At 41.4% G+C, this 26,898-nt stretch overlaps 1 protein-coding gene across 2 annotated transcripts in view; it reads left to right on the top strand.

Annotated features, from left to right (window-relative positions):
• Positions 1-26,898, top strand: part of macrod2 (mono-ADP ribosylhydrolase 2) — a 387,793-nt gene that overhangs the window by 342,993 nt on the left and 17,902 nt on the right. Inside the window, exons 9-13 of one of the 2 annotated variants that reach the window (XM_041049346.1) lie at positions 12,748-12,826; positions 18,655-18,693; positions 20,407-20,466; positions 25,521-25,559; positions 25,977-26,003. In XM_041049346.1, the coding sequence (XP_040905280.1) occupies positions 12,748-12,826; positions 18,655-18,693; positions 20,407-20,466; positions 25,521-25,559; positions 25,977-26,003 (244 nt within the window). Of the gene's footprint in view, positions 1-12,747; positions 12,827-18,654; positions 18,694-20,406; positions 20,467-25,520; positions 25,560-25,973; positions 26,004-26,898 lie in introns of both variants that reach the window. The other variant, XM_041049345.1, reaches the window with a different exon arrangement.

The following is a 26,898-nucleotide window of genomic DNA, read 5'->3' as shown; positions in this document are numbered from 1 at the left end:
CAAAGCACAGGCATGTAGAATGGTAATATAGGGAGTGCACTTCCAGAGGTCACAGGGTCAATGTGGGCTTTTTTCCTCCGTGTTCCTCTCACCCTGTAGAGGTGGGTTTGTGGAGTATGTTATGATTGATTTTAGCACCATAGATGGTCACAAACATAACGGCATCTTTCTAGACTACATCATATTGTGTATCTCCTTGTGAGCTTCTTTCCCCTCTTGTGTTAGTTGACCCACTTCTGAGGATCTGGCAATGAAGGGAGAGAGAGAGTGTCCACCTGGACCTGGTTAGAGGTGTGGTTAAGATGGGCTTAGTGGGGGCTGGTGTGTCCCAACACACCAGCCTGATGTTTTTCTTCACTCCCTCAAAGGCCCTGTCCCTTCTCCTCTTCACCGCTCACATACTGTTTTAAGTGGCCGTTTGCCACATAAAGACGAATCACATTTCATTACTTTGCATCTGGTTTTTCCACTGGTTGTTACTTATGGATCTCAAGGTATTATATTAGCCCTTGGTTTCCTCTTGATGGAGCAGGGAGGATTTCCTTAAGACTGAGCCAGCTGGGTCTCCACCACATGACAGAGTGGGTGCTCTCCCTCTTTACTCGACAGTCCCATGTGATATCACTGCATGCTTAGTGACTCTTCTTCCTCTGATCTAATTAGTCCCTTGACGCATCTTTAACGGTACGTATTTATCAGGAACATTAATTAGTACCTAGACTGGATATATTACTTTGAAAATAGTGGATGTCCTTGTTTATTAAAGTATTAACAACAGGGGGGGAAATACTCTCTCTTATCCCCTGGTGTTAGTCACTTAGTGAGCCTGCTCATTCATCATACCCTTTCTGCAGTACGTTTTCTTCTCCTACTTATCCTTGTTTGTCTTTTTCTGAGAGCACATATAAAGCAATGTTGGATTAGCATTATTAATTACAGCAGCACTTTGTGACCCCATGTTACACAGTTGTCGCATTAACAAAATGTCACCCATCTCTTGTGGATAGTCACTTAGTTACAAGGCTGTGAGATAACTACCTCCTGCTTTGGTCCCAGTCAAGTTTACAGAAGCCTACAAGACATAGAAAGGAAAACAGTGCTAGAAATGGGAAAGCCATTGATTTTCTAAACGACAGCCAGAGCGAAACTGATACTGTATTGATTGGAGACTTCCTTGGGATAGTTGCAGAGAGCTGGAGAAGGGTTCTGAGGCTGGGCAACACAAGTCTGTGAAGCTGTGCTGTATGACCGTCCATCATGCGTGACACAGACTACCTCAGCACCTTGCCCTAATGTGGTTCCTGCATAGAAATAAAGCATCTTCTGCTATACAGCTCTTTTCCTCCCAGTAAAAACACTTTGCTATGCTGCAGTTCATGTAAATGATTTTTTTTTTTTCAAAAGGTCATCATGTCTCTGAAGCATGACCTGCTGAAACTCCCAACATGACAAAAATTATGCCGTGTACAACAATACTGAATAATATTGTTCGGTACTGAATAATACTGTAACTGCAGCAGCTCGCATCGACTTTCTTTTTTTCCATACTAGCCCAGAGTTATCCCACTAAAGTCAACAAGTCACTGGGTATTTTTAAAATTGTTGATGTTTTTATTTGATCTGCCAACAAGTGAAACAGTTTGATTCATATTCAAGAGTTGAGCACAGAGCTTTCTTCTACTAACCATGCTAATTAGACCCACTTTAGCAATTTTATTGTTACTCAGGGGGATCTTTTGAATGCTTTTTTTGGTTGTGGATTAGTCCTTGGAAAGCACAGTGCTGCCTATTTTAGTAACACACCACACTTGTGAGCTCTCTGATCAGTCTGACTGAATTGTGTCTCTAGTGTGAATGACCCAAAGGCACTTAAAGAGATCCCTTCTTGTTTTTAAATGGCCCTCACTGTGTGTTAGCAGCATCTTGCTCTACCCTTAGGTGCAGCAAGGCAAACATGCATAAGGACACTGACACTAATATAGATATATTACACTCTTCCGCAGTGAAATCATGCAAATCAGGGAGACTGGGGAGAATTACCTCTCTACCCCCCTCCCTGCTGCACTGTTACAACTGTGCTAGACTGTAGGAGATGACAAAATCTTGCCTTCATTGGGCTTCTCAGCAGATTTATTCATATATTATTTCTAACTGACTTTTTTTTTATATATTGAATTTTGTGTTAAACTCTTCTGACTCTAGGATCATGTAGTACAGTGGGATGTGTTTTGTTTCCATTAGTTCCATCAAACCAAAAGCTTTTTGAGTTCTTTGGTCTTCTTTTATAAGAAGTTAGAAACTGAGCTTGTTGGCACTCTGGTCTTCTCTTGATGAAACTGTTGTCATAGCAGGACTTGGCTAAATTTTCTATCTCCTACTACAAGTCCTTACCCTTATTTAGTTGAGCTTCCCCAATTATGTTTTTTGATTCTCATTGGAGCATCAACACCAAAATGGGTAATCATATTATATCCGGATGATGCAAAGACGCAGCAAATTCATCAATGAAGGTTAATGTAGAGGCTGCTGGCGACACATGTGGCTATATTGACAAGAACCTCCAAATGACATTTAATTGCACCTATGTAGCCACAATTAAGTTGTCACATGTAGACCAAGCAGGAGTCAGGCAGCGTGGGCAGTAATGTTGCCATAGAAAGGTCATAGGGACACACACACAGAAAGTAAAGGAGCAAAAAGGACATAAGGAATAAATATTATCGGAGGAAATCAGCCTTTAGCAATCTATGTTATGTTAAGGGAACAATATATATGAGATTTCAGAGTATGTGCTGAAAGAGCAATCTGAATTTTTATTTCAGATTTAATATAAATGGAATCCAGATATTCAGACGTGAGATGTGCGTGATGAGGCCAGCTGTAAAGGTAACAATGGTGTCGTGATAGTCTATAACTTGGCCTTTGACGAGATCCGCTATTACACAGCTGTTTCTCATCAAAAAAAGAAAGACTTAGGTGGGTGACACTAATTTACAGAAATCTCCATGGTTTAAGTTGATTAACCTGCTAAAAAAATCCTTGTGAGCCACTTACACATACAATATCTAATCAGCCTCCCATCTCCTGAGCAAACACCTTCAGGCACCTCCTATTGGTCTTTCTGCTGCCAGTTTGTGCAACACATAGGAAACCAAAACCAGACAGTTTTATCTTAATCACTGCTTTCAAAGACTGTTTTGGGCACTTTCTGTGAGAACAGAATTTTATTTACAATCCAATTACAACATCAACATCTGTGTCTGTCTACTTTGGTTGTTGACATTATTTTGCTGCATTTACTTTTGACTAACTGAGCAACAATTGTGCCATTTAACATGTTTCAGTTTCCAGCAAATATTCTGCTATGTTATTTCTATTTATTGATAATTTATGCTACATGTAATGTTAAACAATTTTCTCTACTTTTATGGTAATCCTAATCCACTGGCCCCTCGAAAAGTAGTTTACCTTCTGCCACTCTGTCACGGTAAATAAATAGCCCTGACACACTCTACAATTCACGTCAAACAAGAGACTGTAAATTTGCTTTGTGCATCTGACAAAGTCCAGATCAGATCTTCATTCCACTTTGTAAGTTATGTCAAACAGCACCTCTGCTTTGAGGCCTGCTTCCCTGTTTGATGTCGCCCACGCAGCCATATGGTATCGCTCTCAGGATCAGTATTTCTGTTTTTTATTTCCTGCCATTACACTTATCCTGTGCTCTATTCAACAGTGTGTAAATCTGCCATAACCTTACAGTGGCTATTTTGGCATTTTAATGTGAAAAGGCTCACCTCTTTTGTTTAAACATGTTCATTGATACCTATCTTTTAAATTGGGATTATCCTGTTTTATTTCCCTGTAAGATGCCTATAGACACCTAAAACCTCCAGTAGCTATTAATGGTATCACAGGATGGTTTTATTAATATAATAAGAAAGATTTAGATTTTGAGTGTGTCTCTACATGGCAAAAAGTCCACCTCTAAACTTGAGATGAAATAACGAGTACTACTCAACTGAATGTGTCGCTGTTTGGAATTGAAAGCAAAAAGGGCTCCAATGAACCTTCTCTCCAAGGGTTCAGTGCCAACTGTTATGCAGACAGTGGATGAGCAGGAAGAAAAGGAAAAATATTAATATTTCTGACTGAACATTGTGTTGGCATCTACTATGTACCCTGTTATAAAACTAACAAAGGGGTAATAGCTTTAGCTAAAAGAAAGTGTATGTGAAGCAGAGTACTTTCTAATGAATGCTCCCCCTGACCTTATGGCATTAAGCTCTACAGGAAAAAAAAAAAAAACACTGCATGCAGGTAAAACCTTAGAGAACTGGCAATGTTATTTGCATTTATGTAGAAAGGGATAGCACAGCCCACACACTTTCTCACTCATCTGCATTATTATGTTCAAGTACATACTGGCTGTAGTTCTTGGTTAATAAGAATGCACAGGACGAAGACTAGACTCCTAGCGACTGTAGGACATCTGTTCTAAAGAAATGCAGACATTGTTTGTTGGATAAATTGCAGGTCACCTGTGCATCCTCTGTGTCTCTCCACGGCTCCTGTGGTCTTTACATACATGGCAGCCAGATCCAGGCTTGTATGCAGTTCAGGGAATTTTGCCATGGGAAGCTGTGATTGGATTCCCATTCGTCTGGCAGCTTTTGTGTAATACTCAAACTGGAGAGGACCTGGCTGGATCTCACCACATATTTCCTCCCAGGAAACCCCCTCAGAACCAGAACCAGACAGGGCAAACACGCAGCTGCTGTGTGGAAAAAAACTGTTTCTATCTGACAAATAGCACAAATTGTGTAATGGCTTCATCAACATGAGGTGGGCGTAACAGGGCCATCTTAGAGGATGTCTATAACTGGCAGCAGCCTTCTTCAGAGAGGGCTGAGTTGGCTCTTACTGGCCTGCTCCCAAAGACTGTGCAGGTATTGACTGAATAAAATCAGGAAAAATGAAAATATTAGTGGTTTTGACAACCAAGCATGATAACCCCGGCATGATCCGAGAGAGCAGACACAGAGCCCGACACATCCACGCAATGCACCGATCCTTCAACTTGACATGTAATACTGCCTATTGGCGGTCAATATGGGAATTTGGAATGCAGCAAAGGTGTCAGAGGCCAGTTGTTGATTTAAAGGTGTTCAACAGGAGGGATGAACTCACACAGAGGAAGACTGCAAGATCCTAGAACGCAGAAAACATTGTGAAGCAATAGCATGCAACATTTCTGGTTTGATTTGAATTTTATTTTTATGATATACAGTAAATGTAAGTTTCTAGACTTAGTGTGGTTCCTGAAAATGCATGCATACCTTGAGCACGGGTTGACATGCTAACATTTCTGTCAGATGCAGAGGGACATAATGTATGTTACAACAGTTGGTGGGCCATAAAAGCTAGCAATCAACCACTAAAAGAGTAGAAATGAACTGCAAGGTTTTATGAAGTAAGAAATGTATTCAACATGTTTATCCCCTGAGGGAGACAAACAATGCATTTTAGTGAGAAACGCTGAATGTAAACAAAACTAAGCTTGTTGAAAACGCCACAGGAGACCTTTAACTAGAAGGAGACAAACTCCGTGGTGACTTTTACACATCTCTGCATGCAGTTTGAAGGCAGGTACAAGCCTCAGTAGCATAGCTCAGTGAATTATTGGACATCTGTTTGATCAAGTAGCAAGAAACACACCATTACGTTTCTCTGCAAATCGAGGTCTGTTATTTCTGGACTTTTTAGAAAAGATTTCCTCGTCGTTCCAAAGACATCCATTAACTGAGCCGCTGAAAGATGAGTTAATTAAGCTCAGCGTTCAGCATAGTTTTAAGTTACTCACAGAGACATAAGAAAGGCATGCATGAGTCTGCCTGACTCTGAGCTAGAAGGAAAATACTATATTTCTATTTTCAAGTTTTGACCAAGTTATCACACCAGCCCTTCACACATATACTCATCCATACACACACATAGACACCAACTGTGCCTCATCAGCAGAGGTTGTTACAGACCAGTGGCTGTCCAGAGGTCACATCATTACTAATGCAGCCATGGATCATAGATACAGCCCTCATATTAGTCCTTCCCTCATCATTCCCCTCTGACCTCGTCCGCAGCTGCACTACCTCTCATCTTTATGATTAGAAAATGGCCCAATCCTTCTCCCTCACACTCGCACTAATCCCCATAGACTCAACACCAGTATTCAATCATTATAATTATTTGACCATCCATATTAATTGACAAATTTGTCAGTGGAGTCTATTGCACCATTGGTCATGTGCCAAGAAGATGCTGTGGTATTGTGAACCTCAAACCTCTGGAGATACTGGTGGGACTGACATTTCCCTTTGAACTCCTCTAAGGGAGTTCTGAGTCCTCTTGTTGGTGGGGAAGGATTTTCATTACTGTCATTGGTTATGTACTACTAAACATTTAGTTGCAGTCAAGTGATGGCAGTTACTGTGCCTGTGGGAGGTTATTGACATTTTCCTTTACTCTGATGGAGCAGAGCTTGCTGTGGTAAAGCAACTACCTTAGAATATTTTCAGCCACCGTGTTTGGTGTGTTTGTTATTGGGAGAATTTACTGGAGAATTTAAAGTCCATAAAACCTGCCCTTCTCTTTCAGAAAGATTAAATATGAAAACCGTACAAAATACGAGGAAAGAATTATGAGTTTTTTCCTGCTGAAATTGTGTCTTTTTTTTTTTTTTTTAAATCAGATAACACAGTGCTTCTGCTGCTGGCAGCGGAAGCTGGCAGGAATGGCTCAAAGCCTGTGAAAGTCAAATGCTGTGTCTTTCAGTTTGAGAGAACAATTTTTGAAAATGTGAACTAAAATGCGAGATGCCTCAAGCATGCATGTACTACAATTTTTGTCTACAGTGCCGTGCAGCAGTGAAGCCTGAATAATACAGCAAGAACTACTGTATTTGTTCAGCTCTAATGTGTAAAAAATGTGAGGCACGCGCAGCATTTGTTGAATTAACATACAAATTGCTGATATATTATCTTATGGATTTTTTCCAGATCTAGCAAGACAGCATTTTCCTGTCAAAATGTTTTATATTCTGCACTGTGTACAGCCTCAGAAGCAGCATGGTGATGTTTTACACTGATGAAATAACCAGGTAGCTTACCAGAATCTTATCACCCCTATTTAGTCACACTGCGCTTAGCACTCATACATAACCATATACATAACCATTTACTGTTTTGCAATATTAGGCTGACTCCATCCACTATTTTATTGCTGTTATCATGATATACTGTAGTGGGCATCTAATGTCAACCGGCTTTGGAAAGTGAGAAATTGAGCTCAGCACTTTCTTCCAGTCTTTGGTTGTAACCATGCCTTCTCAAAGCCCAATGTCAGGCTTCTGCTTTGATGTATGGATGGAGGCGTTTTGTTCAAAGGGATAACCTTTTCTGGGCACTTCTTTGAAATGATAATTCACCAGCTTGCTGCAGGTGGAGCAGCAGCTCTCTCGGCAGACAGGGTCAATCAAAGTCAAATAGAGGAGCTGCTCACAGCTTCACCCGAGTTGTCGTCGCCGATGCCTGGCTGCTGCTGTCAGCCCTGCCACCAACGTAATCTCTACCTCTGGTAAAGCGAGTGGACATGAGGGATGTCACAGCAATGAACACATTTTAAGCAGCACGACGTGGACTGAGTCACTGTGCTGTCCCGGTCATGAAGGAGCAGGGAATGTTTATGAGTGTTTGAGTGTTTACACAGCTCTGACTATAGATACCTGTCAGACCCAAACTGAGGTTTTTGCTGCTTTTCCAAGCTGCAGGCTCTGTGTACTAGTGGTGAGAGGGGACGCAGGTGTGTGTAATTACATCAGTAATAAGGTCTGGATATGGTCCACCTGCCTTAAAATGAACCCTCTATCCAATCCAGCACCGCTGACAACAAAGGAGACGGGCGCTCGCTGATTATGGCTTTGATGATGCAGCTAGAAGGCTGTGTTATATGGGGAGATATTTCTGGCTCAGGAATAATTCACTGGAATTATTCAATCTGTCTCGAACAATGACACGTACTATCAGTGTATGATCACACACAGCACTCATATGTTGTATGTGTCGTGTCAGAGATGAATAGATCCTAAACAAAACAAACACAGTGTGTATTTAGCTTGTGTATATGTGAGTGTATGATATACACAGCTTATTATGCCCGGCCACTGTGATGGATTGGTGACCTGCCTAGATTCCCTACCATCCAGCGCATTCTGGTGTTTCCTCACTATGACATTGAGCATGAGCAAATAAAGCAAATGAATGAATCATTTCAGCCAGTGTTAATATTGTATATCCTTCTCCTGTCGCTGTTGTCCATCTGGATGCAACCATTCAGGATTCTGCATCAGCCGGTGGCTCAGTAACGAGGCAGCACAGGACACACAGACACAGATCTCCCTCGGGTTCGGGCTCCAGCTGGAGCAGACATGCTAGGGCAACCTGTCCCTATTATTGTTTGTGACAGAATCAAGAAGGAAATGCAAGTATAAAAAGTGCGTGCGTCGTGCCTGCACGTCAGATTCTGCTGGCAGTGCCCCCAATGTAATTATGGGCATGGGTGGCCAGCTATGACAGCTCATCTGTTAGCCAGCCAGTAGGAGTCTGGGGCACCTGGTGAGCCCTGCGCTAGAATGATGAGCCACAGATACACACAAATTAAAAATCACATGCGGTACTTCATGAAACGAGGTGCGAGTAAGGGACAATTTCATATCGTCTCATGCTACTCATTAATACTATGGCACCTGCATCTACCACAAACTGACAGCGCGAGCCACTCCCGAATCTTGTTTCTCTGCGTTTCACATATCTTGCAAATGAGTTATAAAGGCGTAGGTTGAACCCCTGGCATTATCATTTTAATTAGTCTCATCTTATCATATATTCAGAACTCAATTACATTTAAGGGGCATTGGTTTTTAATTGATTAGGCTAGATGAGCAAAGTGTTCTGCAGAGGATTTGAATGGAATAATTGAAATGAGATCCTTAACCTGCATCATTAAATATATCACGGTGCAGCATTTGTGTTGACAAATAACATCTGCACCATAAATGAATGTCTTTACAGTGTAATAGAAAATAATGTACCCTCATTGCGCCACTGAAACTGAAGAAGTGAGTGGCTCAACTTCTTCTCAGTATCTTTTCACATAGTTTCTAGGACTCATCAAAGATGAAATAATTAATTGGAAATTTCTCTGATGTGAGAGAAATGCATATTTTCTCACACTCGTGAGAAAACTATTTTTGTAATAAACCTTTGAATCCACTGAAATCTTAGCTTATCCCCAAGTTGAATGGGTCTGCAACAAACAGAGCTCAAAGAGTGATAGGTCAAGCCAGCTACACAGTCTCGCATCTTGTTGTGCAGAAGACGTTTCTGTTAAGACCACCATCCTTCCCATATGCAACCACGGGACCTAATCATATGTCCTCACCCTTTGGCAAAGGCCCTCCAATCAGGGATGAGTAATGACTAGGCAGGCTAGCATGCAGTGATCCCAGCTTTCTAATTAGTCTTCCATTAACTTTTTCAACCTTGGCGGCTGCAGGGTGCACACTCAACACACACATACACACACACACACACACACACACACACACACACACACACACACACACACACACATATATATACCTCGCAGCATCAGACCAAAATATTGGACCTCCACTCTAAAATCAAAAATCTAAAATGAAGTATTTAGTAACATTTTCTACTCAGATACATTTTTTTTTCGCCCTAATTAGCCAGAGGAGTATATTTGTTTTCTTTCCTGTGTTACTAATTTGTATCTTCCACCTTTAAATATTGTTACACTCATACAATATAATGGCATTTTGCGTATAATCTGTTTTCTTGTTTTGTCATGCACATTAAAATCACATCAATATAAAGCAGGTGTGAAACATAGTGATATTGTGGGTCATCACACGATGAAGTAACAGTGTATTTTAAGGTGTATAGAATTAAAAATGGCTGGTACATGCGATCTTGGTTCGGATCATATTCAGGGAAATTCTTTCAAACTATTCACGGTTTCTTCTTCTGTGTCTCTACAGTACTGTATGTGTGCATTCAGGAGATAAGCTGTCTCTGGTTGACATTGAAAGAACAAGCTCTTTTAAGTGCAGACTTTTGGAATTTACTTTTAGAAAGAAAAGTCACAGATCACCTTCTCTGTTGTATTTGATTTATTTTACAGTGTTATGAAGCCTTGGCCAACAGTGTTTGTTTGGATACAGACAGAATATCAATGCTCTACACTGGCATCTCTGGTTTCATTTGGCATCTTGGTCTGGCTGATATCTGTTAAAGACCATTCGATGTGTTTCTGATCTGTAGAATAAAAGAACTTACCCAGGCCTTCTGCAGAATTTGGAGATGCTGTAACAGAAACGAGACAAAGAGATTGACAGAGACAGAGCCAGAGAGAAGAGTCTACATGACATGGATACTAAGATTTTCCATTTGGTTTTGTTTTAGCACAGGTTGTCAGTTAGCTTAGACTAAGATTTCTCCTTTGCTTTATCTCATCAAACAACATAGAAATGTAATCAGCATCAGTGGTATTTGTATATGCACGTGCACAATGTACACATACTGTGTGTTTCAGTGCACGGCCTGTATTCAGGATTCATCCTGATCACTGTGGGCAGTGAGTTTTAGAATGGAGCTCTATAAAAGAGTAATGGAAATTCCTGTGGAGCTGCTGTCCTGTGGCCTTCCAGCACCCAGTGGTATGCACTATCTTGGCGTATTATCAGCACAGTCTGTTTGTCAGCGAGCCCATGACTTCAAAGGAGACTTAAAGCTTTCTTTCATTTTTTTGTCGGGGTTTAGGGGTTGAGAGAGTGAGTCTACATTTTATGAACAAAGCCCCCCCAAGACATCTAGCGAAATAAAATGTTACCGTCCTGGATGCAGCTCCTAACATTTACTCCAAAGCATGGATCATAAACTATTAATAGATATATGTCTGTATGAGCACCAGAAGGGTGCCTCTTTGAATTGGATCCTTGTGTTGGGCAGGGTCAGGAATGGGGCTAAAGCTGGCGAGCTTCCTTTATTCCCCATAACATCACTATCCTGGATGGAGGACGATGGTGGGTGGAGAGCTACCATTATGGCTGTTGTGTAAAATTGCCATTATTCAGTCAAGCGATTATCTGCTGCCGTGGTGTGTAATGCATCTCTGTGACTGTGACTGATCTCTGCACATCTAAGACTCCACTGGAGAAGAGTAAAACTGAAAGAGGTGACCTCTTTCTTTACAGTCTTTCAAAAGCTTAGAGCATGGCTCTTTTTACACACATTATTAAAGTATGGAAAGTGTGAATTGCGCATGAACGGCTTTATGAATTGAATTACAATTATTACAATTATGAATTACAATATGAGGAGTTAAAGAAAACACAGTTTCATGAGCGGATAAGTGGAAGCACTGGAGATCATAGCGCTTTCCAGCTTTATCATCCTCCTGCACATTTGGGCCAAAAACATTACAGTAGTAGAAGTAGTAGCAGTTTAGTATGCAAGGGATACATTTTCCCAGAGGGTGGAAAACAAAATGGTTGTCACATTTCAATTGAGCCAAAAAAAAAAAAGAAGTAAAATAAGTTATATATGCTGGAAGTCAATTAAAATATAATAATCTGTCATTATAAACTCCCAGGCAGGTCTAAGAACCAATGCATTTGTTCAGAGTTTTGTTTTACATCACTCTTTGTTGTGTTCATCAAACAGAAAGAGCCTTTTCACAAATGTAGCAGACTCTTACTTTGTTTTAGCAGCTGTCCAGTATACAGTACATAGATTTACTGTCAACAGTAAGGAGTGAACCCTCTGTAACAGCCGCCTCTGTCTGTCATCAACATATAAGACATTGCAGCTCTTGTTTAACGCTGTCTGCTTCTCTTGTTCCACAGCTGTCAGTGACATAAATTACTGTCAATCTGCAACACAGCTATGAAAAGGAGATGTAATCTTAGTTCATAAAATGATAATTGGCTAATTGTAGTTTCTGGATTGGTTGCATTTTGAGAACTTCAATCAAATATTTCTTATTATCTGACTCCAAAAGAGCACAAAGATATATTAATTCCATCATCTGCACTGTTTGTTGTGCCACTGAAACAGAAAATTTCTTGTTTTTTATTGAAGATTTTCAACTTCACAGATTGTCTTTTGTGAATGTTGTTTGAAGTGCCAATATCAAATTTACTTATTCCATGTTGTTTTCATGTTCAATCTTTAATTTTGGCTTTCTTTTCCTTAGTGGTCGGGTAAAATCACTTAACTGCCATTTTCTCTTGTAATTTTAAATTTGGATGAAAGTATTTTCTGTTGTTCATCTTTAATGTTGGAATTTCATTTCTTTGTGTGATACTGAGGCGTACTGCTCTGCTCCGCATCCATTCAATAATGCTTATTCTGATGTAACATGCTGTAATATTCTCTAAAAGCTGTCTCAGAGAATCGTTTGGGTGGTCTTCACTGGGAGGGCAAACTAATTACATTTCTTAGATTTCTGAATGGCTACGACTGTCGTGCTGTTGCAGATTGCTACCGTCAGAGCTCAACGTCCTGTTAGTTTTCCTGTCGTGTAGTTCACCAGAGAGACCTTTTTGCATTGAGCTTGTACACTAATTGCTTTCACATCTTTTTTTTCCTTGTTTCCCCCCCTGTGCAGATCACACGGGTCATTTTCTGCGTCTTCCTCGAGACTGACTTTGCCATCTACAAGAAGAAGATGGCTGTCATTTTCCAAGGTATGTGTGTTTACTTCTAACTGACTCCACCGCATATCATTAATACTGTATCACTACATTTCTTAACCTTTGCTTTTGTGAGCCGAACTAGCAAATGGATTGATGAATGATTAATATGCTACGTTTCTCCGAGGCCTCCTTTCAAAGATTTTGTGTATCATGTGATTTCACCACCGACTTAATTGACCATCTAGATCTAAGCAGCTTTGCTACCTTGCGTGTCCCAGGAAACATCTGCAGCAAGAGATATCTTGGTCCTGGAAGCAGTAGTATAAGGACCTGTCAGGCTTGGGTAACACCTTCAAATGTAAACAAATGCAATGCATCCAACAGTGAGACTTTATGTTGACAGTTGGTAAAACAAGTGTCGGGTTCTCTATGGATTGACTTAATAGCATTGGAAAAGTTAGACTTCTTGTCAGTGAATCAGCAAGCTGATATTTTACATAATTGTTGATAGTCTGATGAGACTTTAATGTCAGATTTGATTGACTGTAATAATGGTCCTCGGCAGTGAATGTCTTCTGCAAGAACTAAAAAAATTCGGGGATGCATAGCAACCACTGATCATCCTTGGTTACTGCTCCTCAATTCTGTATGCGAAATACACAAACATCCATTATCTTCAACTCCCACTCTCTTTTCTGTCCCTCTCTCAATGCCCTCCCCCCCTTCATGCCATCATCTTTTTTTTTTCGGGGGCTGGGAGCAGTCACCAGCTCTGATGGGGGCTCCGCGGAGGATTGAGTTGAATAGCCAGGGAGCTGAAAGAGGCTGGCTGGCTTCACCATCCTAGCATTACCTCCCATTTACCTCACTTTTCCCTTCCCCACCTCCCCAACGGAATACCGGCTCTCAGGCCTTCATCTCGCTGCTCCCAGATGGAGAGTGTTTTGTTCCCCCTGCGCTCCTGTCATCTGTCCCGCTCCCCGCCCAGGCTCTTCTCTGAAAGATTACATTCTGGGGAGAGACCTTAATTATATTGCCTGCCCCCATGCATCCAGCACCCGTCTCATCATATTAGTGCTCTGAGATGAGAATCTGGAGCTGTTGTTCTCCAGTTATCACTCTCGCCATTTACAAGTGCTGTCAGTGGATAAATGCCCTACATCTCCCCATGACTGCTAACAGCGAGGAAACAAAACAACAGGCTTTGTGTGCCTCACAACTGGGACTCAGAAAAGTTGTGAGAGTTACATTATTAGAAGATAACTCTTTAAAAACTATTGTTTATCAACATGCAATGAGTTGCTAATGAGGATGCCAGAGGTCAGCCCGTGATTAAATGTGGGGTCGTTCCAGAAGGCTACCACAGCGCACTTTGAGATGAAAGCCCAAGTGCTTCTCCTCATCACAGTGTCTCGCCTGTCACGTGCCCTTTGACCTCTGGAGTCAGGGCCACCTTTATCACTGCTCTTTGTGTATGTGTGAGCTAGAGACAATATTAATTCTACTATAGACCAAGTGGCTAAGAAAGTGTGACATTCCCACTCAGGGTCATTGTCTGGATGGAGGCAGAAATGTTTTTGCTTTCTTTTTTTTCCTTACACCACAATCGCCTGCACCAGCTCCAATCTTTCATCTCATGTGCATGTTCAAAGCTTTTACCAAACTCTCTATGGAAAAATATGCTATTTTATGCTGGTTCACAAGGAAGAATTCAAAGACAACATAATTACTGGTGCTGTGATTGTAGACTAGACACTCAGGAAAGGGAGTGAAGTCATATGTTTTATCCAGCCAGGCTGCACCAAGTAGATGAGCTTAACAGTAGTTGATAGATGTGCTTTAAAGAAAGAAATGCTGATTGGTATGATTGCACCATGTAGGGAACACATAACCTCATGGTGTGAAAAGACTTGCATTTAGCTCGCGCAGAATGGTAGCAGTGAATCAGAGGCTGTGAATTAGCTCTGCAGGTGTGCGCAAGCGCTTTCAGAACATCTCATCATCCTCTCTGCTAGAGACAGACAGTCAGGTAGATCTTGCTGCAACGCTGAAAGCATCACACAGAGGCCTCCGCTCATTCTGTCTCCTGCAACACCCTCTCGCTTTCAATAACCCTCTGTCACGACGACCCTCCCTATTCTCTCTCCCTCTCTTCCTCGCTCATTCTCACTTACACCTCTCCTTGTTCCTGTGCCACCCATTACCTCATCCCTCCACTTTCTATCATTCTTCCTCATTATATCAAGGAGGAGCTTCTCCACCACCTCCTCCATCAGCAAGATGTTATGGAGCTGTTGTGAATAGTGACCTTGATCTTTCTGTAATTTGTCAGTGTGTGTGTGTGTGTGTGTGTGTGTGTGTGTGCGTGTGTGTGTGTGTGTGTGTGTGTGCGTGTGTGTGTGTGTGTGTGGTCGTGTGAAACACAGGATCTTCCCTCTGACATCAGTTTCAAGCATGTCTGGAGCAGAGAATAAGCACAATAGATTCTTTATTGAAGTCTTACTATTCTCATTTTTCATCGTATAGCTGCTTTTCTCATATTCAAGCAATCTGTCAAGTGACAATGACTGGAGCAGGAATGTGTAAACAGGGCATTTGCATACAGGAAATTGCTTTATCACAATGTGCATTCCCACAAGCTGTCGCTATGAGAGAGCCAAAGTATGGGTACATCTCTGCAGAAGGAGGAAACTGAAAAATAGCCGGTGCTGACAAGAATACTTATGCACACCTGCATATGGGCACATCAGCCACGACACACAAACACATACATATAAAACGGGAAGTTGCACCTAGTGGAGTATTGAATAGTAGAGCACTGACATCACAGTGAAACATTAGAACAAATGACTGCAGATTTTTTCGCAGCCTTACCTGCCCAGTGTTCGAACAGGCCCGCCAGAGGAGCAGCTGTTTGTCGAGTAATGACGGAGTTCTCACAAACAGTCAGAGGTATTTTTATGTGGCGCCAGCCCGAGGAGCACTTCAGTTGTTTAGAGTCATACATTTTGTAAAGGAGGCCTGTTAAACACACATATGCAAATAGACAAACAAGCTAAAACGCACAGCAGCTTCACGTAAAGAGTTTTTGCCTCCCCAGTACCATTCCCCATCCATTACCCACCTTGCCAACTGGGCTCATAACCAGTGATATAATGACCTATTCATTACTTTGAAAAGACATAAACTGTGCACATCTCAAAGGTGCTATGACAGTCTTGCTGCCAGGTTAAGAGGCCCTTCACTGTTTGCATCGTTTGAGGGAATGCACAGAAATTTCAAGAAATTACCATGGTTGTATTTTTAGAAATATAAAGTAAGTAAAACCATTAATTGATTAACATATAGAGCGTAATCAATGCAATTAATCATATGACATGATCCTATTAAGTATTCAGATTGGGTCATAGATCGTGATTGACCACATGCTTGCCTTGGCACATATTATTTGTGAGCATGGGAGCAGTCAGGCAGCTGTGGTTGTAGAGAGTAAAAGCATGTTGAAATTGATTCTGGGTACACTCCTCCACTAATATGATCCGGGTGGCTGCCCACAAGCTGGGCTCCATCTCTTCTTCTCCTCAATCAGCCACAGTGCTGACAATATGAACACAGCCCACAGACCTGCAGTGGCTGCTGCATGCTCCCCAACTGTTTCACTGACTTTCCAATTGACATTTATTTACATGGCTCTTAATACACTCCCACCCTCACAACCCACACACCTACTACCAAACATCCATAATAGAAGCATCCCCTCAACCCCCCACTTCTTTGGAAGAAGTGGAGCTGTGGAATGCACACGCGTCTATCACACACATGTAATTCTTTTGACAGAGGATATGAATGGCCACAGGAACCCTGTGAGGGGTGAAAATGAAGTCTGTGTTGGTTTCACGAGGCTATCCCTCGGGGCAGGGAAATGAGGAGACCATGGTGTGTTAGTGATGTGGTTGCCAGAAAGCACACAGGCTCAGAGTCTCTCAGTCAGCTTTAGCAGACGTGAGGATCAGCTTTACTCACATGTGAAAATGCTCACGTTTGTGCATAAATTGCAAATGTGTAGAAAATGTGCAAATACATGTCCTGACTACCTGCTTATCAATATGTACAGTATTGGCTAGACATAGTTGCTTTTTGATAATTCAGAGGTTTAGGACTCCCTGGGTGTAATGCAGTTCAGTTCAAAACTTTTAATATAACAGTGTCCACACCATCCCTCACATAACAGCAAGGCTACTCCAACATGTGGAGTAGCTAGTTCTTTTACTTTCTTGTCAAGAATTTGATGAAAACATTAGTACTTCTTTCCAAGAGTTAAATGAGAGGATTGATTTGAGTTAATGTGTTAATTAATGGGGTTTAGATTGGTGCTGGTAGGTGGATGTTTTTACCTTTGGACACTGTTAACAGTCTAAAGCTATGCTAACCATCTCTGGTTTTCACAGACATGAGAGTGGCATCAATCATCTCATCTAACCCTCAGAAAGCAAATAAGCATGTTTCCTGATGGTTTCTCATCTGTTTGATATAGTTATCAAAAAATCCTTTGTGCTAAAGTAACCACGCGACTGTGTTGTCTTCACACCAAGAAAAAAAGAAGGAATGAAAGAAAGGTGTCATATATATATTGCTCACAAAAGTAAGTCACAAAAATTTCCTGTGTTGACGGCAGTTTTAAGTGGTAGTAGTAATGTTATAGGATGTGGCAGTAGCTGAAACACTCCATGTTTCCATTCTTGCACTATTGTTATATTGTATCAGTGGGCCCTCCTTTGTTTCCCCAAGCAGGGTTAGATTAATGCACTGTACCTTTTTATTCAGTGTTATACAAAAGAAAAGCCTGTCGCTGGATCCACAGGGAGCTCTGACGGTTACACTTCTACAGAACAGATGACAACAGCCTTTCATCAAGCTAACACTTGCTTTTGCTTGTTAACCACAGTGCAATCATTGCTCAGGCTCATGCACAGCCCTACACTCATATATATCATACATGTGCCCACACTCATACTGAGTATTTCATTCATACAGTATGAACTGTGCACATGACTCAAAGCATCTTGAGGCGTGCCGAGCTGTGCGAGATCTGAGTGTGTATGAGTGTGTGTATGTATGATGATGGGAGCCGGGAGCCGTGTGCAGGCTTCCACAGTTCCTCCCTCCCCATCTCTCACTCTGCAGTTCCTCCTCAAGCAGCATCCAAAGCCTCCTTCTCATCTCCCACTGTGCAACTCAACTTATCCACCCAGAAACACCTCTAGTTCACTCACTCTGTCTCATACAATAGACCTACAGAGAAAAGAAGAGAAAATCAAAGGAGTTTTTTTTCCTTTTTTTTTTTTTTGTAAAGGCGCAGTTGACCACCCCAGCCTGGAGTCCTTGTAATTTGAGGAAATGGGAGCTTTTGTGTCATTTATGCTGAGCATACCAGTATAGATTTAATTGAAAAAGAATGTCTCATGAAACACACACCCACATGCACAGTCATTTGGCGTAATAACTCACTAGATCCAAGGCCGTCTGGTGGGGGAATTGAGGGAGGCAGAGAAGGGTTGTTGGTATGATTTTGGAGCATGGCAGCTGGTGCGATGAGGAGGGAGGAGGTGAAAGAGTTTCAACATTTCCACGTGAACAGTGCTGTTTTTTTTTCTTTTTGCACTAAAAGAAAACCTATCATATTTCAATCACATTCTCAGGAAACACTACAGGTTCTGCTTTCATTGTTGACTGGTTTAAGCAGACAGTGTACACAGCGGTATGGCATCAAAATTCTGTGCTCTAACATTATAATCAAGGAGACAAGTTGTGATGACTAGTTGTATCATACATTATAAAATAGCATGGTTTGACACGCTGTCTTTTTCCCCCTCTGCCAGACAATGACATGGAGGTTACAGAGAAGCAGCTGAAGGGAGGTAAGTGACAGAATATTTCATGGTTGCCTTTTCACCTTAACACCTCCATTAAAGCACACAGAGGCTGAGTGAGTGGCGTAGCTTCAGCTCGTGACAGTGATTCGCTAGGTTTTATGCAGCAGATGAAATTGAACATTTATTCATTTGATGACAAGTTGAATCCCGGGCTTGGCACATTGCAGTTAAAAATACTTCATGTCAGGTACATTACATTACAAGAGCTTATATCCACAGCTAATTCCCAACACTGTTCTCTTCATCCGACTTATGGGCACAATGCCTTCAGACCACCTAAAGCGAGTGACAAAGCAACAGCAGAGCAACGTCCCTCCGCAGCATGCGCCAGGCGATAGCACAAACACAACTGTCAGCGCATAATGCTTTTATCACCACACCATCTTGGCGCACGGCCTGAAACTCCCAGATACTGCTTATCGGGATAAACTATTGACATTTGTCTGTGCAGTGATGTCCTGAATAAGCAATGACACGAACAGAGAGCCTCATGGAAGTATGTATATTGCTTGAATAGCAGGAACAATAGATCCAGTAGAGTTTAGCAGCACTTACTTTTTTTCTCCTCGGTAGACAAAAAGATGTCATTTTTATGAGATGTTTGATGAAATGTACTGCCTCTAGCAGTTTTCTCCAAGGTATAGAAGGTCTTCGAAAGCACTTGATGGCAAGATTTCTTTTCCAAGTAAGAGCTGGGGCTTTCCAGGTCTAACTGCCGCGTCCCTCGAAGACGTCACAGTACACGTGCAACCAACTAAGCAGAGAACAATGTTAGTTTTACTGTCTGTCGAAGGAAGCGTTCAGATTACCATAGATGTAGAACCAGGGTGCTATCAAAATGTTTTTCCCCCCCAAAGTCACCCCCATGATTTGCCAATTACACGCATCTGTGTTTTCAATGAGATTCTATTTTAGATGAACATAAAAGGGCTGGTTTATAAGTGCACTGTAAAATGTGATATTCCAGAGTGAAACAATGTGCACGTAATGGCTAAACCATAAAGACTTGGCTGGGAGGAACTGCATTTGAGTTTGTCCCATTGTTAGCGCCTGAGCGGCTACATTGTTTTCTGTCACTTTCCTCACCAGCTATTTTACACTGCACACAGTATAATAACATAGCACCAGACCATATCAAGCCAACTGAAATAACCCATGATAATTCCTAGCTCTGTTGTATCATCATGCTAGCCCTGCCCTGGTCCAGCTTGGCCTTGTTTGATGGGCCTCTGCGTCACTGCCAAGAACTGGCCTTTTATTCTGCTCCATCAGCCAGAGTTTGAATCAGCGCAGCCTGGAGCCTATTCAAAGGTTCAAATGGCTGCCATTCTCACATGGAATAGTGCTTTTGTCCCAGACTGTGCTCTGGAGTTAGTCTCAAAGCCTCACATTCTTTCCCTTTCTCTTACAGGAGTCATTTTTTTTTTTGTCAGGCAGGTATATAACCAAACAACGTAAGAATCACTGAGTTCTCCCACAGGCCCTTGTAGTGTGGTCAACCGAGACAGAATGTCCAAGTTAGAATAATCACTGCTACAAAGAGTTTGGCTTGCCAAGAGCCATCTTTACTCACACCATCTCTCATCTAACAGTTCAAATTGACAAGACGTCACAGCCTTTGCATCCTGATGGTGCTGGGAGATAAAGATGTGTCACTCCTATGTTGCTAAATCACCATTTCTTTTTGTTTATTTATAGATAACACACCGCCATCTACAAAATCCACAACCAAGGAAGAAAGTGAAGATAGCAACAGAGGTATGCCTTAGTATGAGTGTGTGTTTGTTTTATATTCTAATGTTATTAATGATGACTGCTTGTTTAGAACATGCCAAGTACCATTACTGGCAGGGGAAACACTGTACATTGATATGTGTGTACAGAAAAATTTGTTTTGTGTGTATGAAGTAATGGAGAGTGTTCTTGGTCAGTAATCTCTTGCTCTCTGGTGCCAAGCTCCTCTTTGGGGAAATGAATACAAGATGAAGCTTGGTCTTTTTTAAAAGAATGTTTTCTTAGAGGCAAACTTGTTTAAGAAGCCATTATCTGGCTATTCTGCAGTTTCAGCCCCTTTGGATGTGTAATATTGAAACAATTATAGGCTTCTCCGATACGATGGACCAAAGATAATTAGATTCTTACACTGGAGGGTGTTAGTAGGCAATTAAAATCGTACACCATCCATTTGTCTTCAAGCCTTAAGGTTGCAGGGAATTTTTGAAGATAGCAGTCATGGTTGTTTTCTTTAGGGAAACAGTTCCTCTCGTTGATTGTGAGAGGCTGGACCTGATAGCGCAGTCACTTCAAGGGCGTCAATACGTTCTGTGTTGTTAAACAAAGCATAATAAGTCATTTCTCCCCGCCTATTCAACATACCTTTCCATAATCCACAGCAGTAATTCAATATGATTCACAAATTCAATCACCAGCATTAGGAAGGCATAAGTATTTTGTAATAATCTTTATAAATCCTAATTTATCAGGCCCGGCAGCTTAATAGTAACTAATCCATTCACAAAAGGCCTTGGCACAGCTTTCTAGCATGGGAACACTCAGTCCTTGAGACAACCTCTCTCACAGGAAAAGAATGAAATGATTTTGTACTGCCTGCACTGTAAAGGTTAGGTCTGGTTCGATGTAGCACATAGAACGGATTAATCATAGAAAACACTCAGATGTCAAGATAGCACAGAGCAAGGGAAATGCGACCTGCAAAAACAGACCGTCAGCTACGTGAGACAGACGTTATAAGATGCTTGAGAGTCTTATACCACATCTGTACACCTGAGTAAGATCTCCTTTGGACAAAAACACACCATATTTCACTATCGTGTCTATAAAGTCAGCAAAGCAGGTCATCTATTTGGGATAGTCAATATGTGGAGCACTTTTTAGAATAAATTACACTCTGCAGCAGAGTTGTTGGAGTGTGTCTGTCAATATGCCTCAGTGTGATCCATCACATCCATCACTCTCCTCAGGGGATTCACTCTCCCCAGTCCATGGGTCAGGCATGAGGGGCTTTTAGCCATGGCACTGATGAAGAGAAAACATTAAGGCTTTCTTCACTGTTGTTCCATGATAAATACACTGGTTACAGTGGACTGGAGATAATTATAGGGCCACTCTGTATCACACACAACAAATGATACATTTACAGTTGTTTTGTCACCACACAAGCACAATGCTTCTTCAGCCTCCGTGGACCGAAGGAAGAAAACAGTAAAAAGCACAGACACAAAGCGGCTATAGAAAAGAGCACGTAACCTGTGGTACAACGAACCATTCAAACAACACAGCAGCTTCTCTGTCTTCTTTTAAACATCAGACAGCATCAGAACACATTTCACATCATACCATGTGTGCCTGTGTATTCAATTTATTTTATCTTACTCTGTTTTTTAAAATGTTATTTCACTATTTTTAATTTTTATCGCTTTTTTCTTGTGATCACCTAATGTCTCATAAATGTCTTATGAAGGTTTTTCGTTCACAAGACATTCCTGTCTATGTTAAAATGCTGAATAAATGACATTCTAATTTTATTTGCTTTAAGACCAGTGCAACTGGTGAACAGGGGAGCTGAAAAACAGCATTTCAGCTCTTCTTCAAAAGAAGCCAAACCTCTATCTCTCGTCAACTACAAATAACCCCGAAGTGTATTTGCAGAAAAGGGTCACAGATTAACTGTGGGTCTATGTGTATGTGTGTGATGAGCTGTGCTGTGATGTAATCCACATGAAACAGAAGCACAGCATGCAGATGCTGCGAGCCATGGAAAGAAAAAGAGACAGAGCGGGAGAGGGTGGGTGAGACACAGAGGCAAGTGCTGGCACAGAGGTCCAGGGCGGAGTATAGGCTCTTTAGAGCACACCTGAGTTGGCAAGCAGCCCCACAGTGTCTATTATTTGATATCAGAATGGTATTAGTGAGATTAGTGGATGTCACAGGGCACAGTAAAATGTGAACATTGAGCCAGAAATCAATGCCTGGCTGGGCTGTTTCCTTGGCATGCTTGATCTTTTTCTGGGAAAGACCTGTGGAAGAGAGGGGGAGATGGTGAGAGATGGCACAGCGTGTGGATGGACATTCAGATTAATAATTCTATGTGTGGACAGACAGTGAGCTTCTCCAATGCATGCCATCCTTTTCACCGTGGCGCCCTATCAAGCACCACTCACAAACACTTGCACTTACACATTTCATATGCAAAAGGTCTTTGAATGATAGCTGTTGGTCATCTCAGAGCCCTTTTTCCTCTACACGTCTCATGAATTTTTCAAGTTGCCCCTGTTTTTTTTTTTTGTCCTTTGCTCCAGTTGGCTTTAATGGAAGGAATAGGAGAGACAGGGCTAGGGGACGAGATAGAGCATAGCTAGACTGTGTGGGTGTATGAGTGTGTGTGTGTGTGTGTGTGTGTTTGTGTGTGTGCAAGTTAACTTGTTCACATTTCTATTCACCCCTTGAATATGAAATACTGCTTTTACTTCCTGCAAAATATCATCTGTAGCTGATGTTTACTCAACGGTCATGCAAGTAGGACACACGGGGAAGGTTGTTTATCAGCATCTAAATTGTTAATGACCTTGTGATACGGTACCTCTGAATCTGATGTTGACATAAATAAATCATTTAAGTGTGTGTGAGACTAACATTTGATTCAACAAAGTACTACAGCACTGTCACTCATTCAACTCCAATGCAGCTGAATACCTGAAATGTCCTTTTTGTCCCTATCTATATCTGAAAGTGTAATTCATGGGAGATCTGACATTAACAGTGTTGAGGTGTGGACTTTGGCTGAAGCCCCTCTGTGTGAAGTATGTCAGATCCTGATTCATGGTGAAGACAGTTAAGCACAGTGAGTATTAGGCAGGAAAGCTGTGACAATGCTGCCACCTGCTGTTTGGAGCACATGAGTGAGCAGCCCTGCTGGAGATGCTGGCTGGGTCCTTACTTTATGAGGAGACAGTGCTCTAATTGAACTTAACTTGAAGCCATTATAAATCACATCTGCCCTACATACAATCTTTTGTTGTCTGCTTTGTGTACGTATATATGTGTGTCTACCCACAATCTGTTCCATAGCATCCTTTATCACAAATTGAACAGTGTTCCATTCAATAAGCCAAATACGAATGATCAAATAACAGGGAGGAAATTACATTCAGCCTTTTGTCGTATCTGATATATTGTTGTTTGGGATCACTTTAGACACATACAGCAGCCACGCATAATTTTTTAACACAAAAAGAAAGGTTTCGAGTGACCTCATGGCCAGTAAAGCATTCATCTTAACCTGTTTTTCCCAAATGAAGTATTTTTTTCAGTCCCCTGTCTGTTGCTCCATCTCAAAATGCCAGTCATGATTAATAGAAAGGATTGCCATCTACTGTGTGTCACCAGCATTCTGCGTGATGGACAGAGGCACTTGAGACAAACATGCAGCACTGGTAGAACTGGCCTTTTTCCCATTTAATAGAGGCTGGCATTTTTATTGTTCTGAGTGCAGGGCAAAATTGCATAGATATGAAAAAATGGTTTCTCTCTGCAGCTTGTTAAAAAAGCAATTATGGAGGCTGCACAATAGCCATTGTAGAGCATGTTCTCTTATTGGTGTCATGGCTTTCATTTACTCAATTTGTCCCAAATGTCATTCGTTTGTGTGTGTGTCTGCGTGTGCATAAGAATTTGTCAGTGCAAAAGTAGGGTTGAGGGTGGGCGTGGGGGTAACAGATATGACGCAGGGATTAAAGTTGTTTTACGTCACTACTAAAATCTGTCTTCTGTGCATGGGTTTGGCATTTTTTGCTATGGTGTTTTACAGAAGTTGTAGTTGGGTCAATGCATCTTATGACTCTAAATCTGAAACTGATTAGGCAGTATGATGTCTTTATGTACATTATAGTGAGTGTAATTCCCCAGTGATATTCGATGAGACGAAGAAGTTGTTCTTTATGGATCTGTTTAAAAAGGCAGACCTATCATTGTGATACTACTTAGATTTAATATAGAGTTATACTATATATACAATACTGTACTATAGTACCATACCGATAGATTTTTTTTAGCCATGCTGTCTACAATTTTAATTTGTCTAATACTTTGCTTTATGACCAGTTAGCTGCAACACTTATGACATTCCCATCAGCCTCTGCTTTGTGTTCAACGCAAGTTAGCTAAATTAGTGTGGTAAACGTGGTGAAAATGTTAAACATAATAATGCTACCTTTTAACCTTTAACCAGCCATGTTAGCATTTAGCTCAAAGCACTGCTGTGCCTAATTACAGCCGACAGCTGCTAGCATGACTCTAAACTCCTAGTCTGGTTCTGTGGGTAGCCACTGCTACACATTTGAGATACTGTAACAATAATAAGTTTGTAAACATCTGACGCTTAATGCTATGTCAAAGACTAACAAAGCTAACAAATTAGCTGTTACATTTCAAACAGAGGAGGGATTTGTCCAAATGTTAGTAGCAAGAGCAGTAGCCTATTAGGTTCCCTTAGCAATAACTTTGAACATGGACAGAAAAAGCCATTATCATGTTTGAGCTTTTCTGATTGATAAATGAAAGAAACCCTTGATGTAAAAACCCGTTTTGAAAGTGAGTCCAGTGAAACAGGAGCTACACAGGACGTTGCTGTTTTAAAATGCGATGCCAGCTCTCACAAGATGAATCTTTTGCCCAGAGATGAACAGTTTGTGATCATTAGTATGACTGGTGGCTTTGTCTTTCAGAATGAATGACTGGCATTATTCCCATGCATGCTTGTGTTTGGCTGATGATTCCTTTCCCTCCCTTTTCAGGTAAAGAGGAAACAGGTGATGAAGAAGAGGGTGACAATGGTAATGTAGCTCTACGGACCATTAACGCATGTTCTGAGCCTCTCGGCTCTACCAGCGCTTTTTGATGTCATTTGTCATCAAAAATTGAATTTTCTATTTGCTGCAGTTCAGTCTTTCCATCCTGTGTGCCACTACTCACACACAAAAAAAGTTCTCTTATCACAGAAGCTTGGAACAAAGAAATCCCTCATTTATGTTCGGCTTTAGAAGTGACATTCTTTTTCCCTTCTTTTCTGTCACTTAATTTATGCATGTCTTTGTGGTTCCATTGCTCTCATACTGCAGTACAAAGACAAAGCTACACAAAGAGATATAATGAAAAGGTTGTCAATTCAACTCCAGGCTCTAACACTGAACTCAAATATTTTCCACCCTTCTGAATTCTTCTTGTTTTTCTACATGCTTGGGGAAAAGAAGACGTGGAGATGGCCAGTCAAAAGCCAGGTACAGTACACTTACATGTCAAGGCTCCAGCATGGATGGGGGTGTGATTTTGTGTTACTGTTAGTGTGCAGATTGCCACCGCTCTACACATCGCTCACTGAGAAGGAGGAAGCACACATTGATCTGACTCTTATCTCTAGAGGAGATGGGAATAGTAGGAGCTGAGCGACGTGCAGCTCATTGCTCTGGTTTTCACTTCAGCTCAGAGTTTGATTAAAGATCTACCCCGATCAGTCTTGTTAGCAGCAGAGGAGTAACTAGTATACAAAGCTCTAAATGCATCTGTATAAGAGATCCCAAGACTCTGATGTGTTTTTGTTGTGCTGGCAGAGAGAGCCTTAAATGAAATGAGAGTGAATGTGAGTGTGTGTGTTGCAAAGGGGCAAACATTAACTTTAAGCTAGAACCATTTCTCTTTCTCCGAATATCCTCTATGCTGCTGGTATATAATTAAGATTCTGCATTTGCATACTGGCAGTGAGCAGCGCCTCGCCTCTCTCCTGTTTTTGTTTTATTCAAATCCCATCCCACTGACAAAGATTTGACAGATAGAGCCTCTCTGAACATGAATTTTGTAGATATTCTATGAGAGAGTTATAGCAAATGCAGCCCTGGGATGCTATCCAAGACCTGAGATATGTAATTACTTTCTCATGAGACACAAACAGAGAGGTAGGACCTAGGAGGAGTAAAGATATACAGTTTAAAAACAACACCTGCAGGCTAATTCAGCCAAAAATGCAGCACTTCTTGTCAATTGTGTGTGTCTGTGTGTGTGTGTGTGTGTGTGTGTGTGTGTGTGTGTGTGTGTGTGTGTGTGTGTGTGTGTGTGTGTGTGTGTGTGTGTGTGTGTGTGTGTGTGTGTGTGTGTGTGTGTGTTGCAGATGAAAACCAG

The sequence above is a fragment of the Toxotes jaculatrix genome, chromosome 11, assembly GCF_017976425.1.
Source record: "Toxotes jaculatrix isolate fToxJac2 chromosome 11, fToxJac2.pri, whole genome shotgun sequence".
NCBI classification, from domain to species: domain Eukaryota; kingdom Metazoa; phylum Chordata; class Actinopteri; family Toxotidae; genus Toxotes; species Toxotes jaculatrix.
The sequence above is the reverse complement of the archived record's forward strand: the minus strand, read 5'-3'. Positions and strand labels throughout refer to the sequence as shown.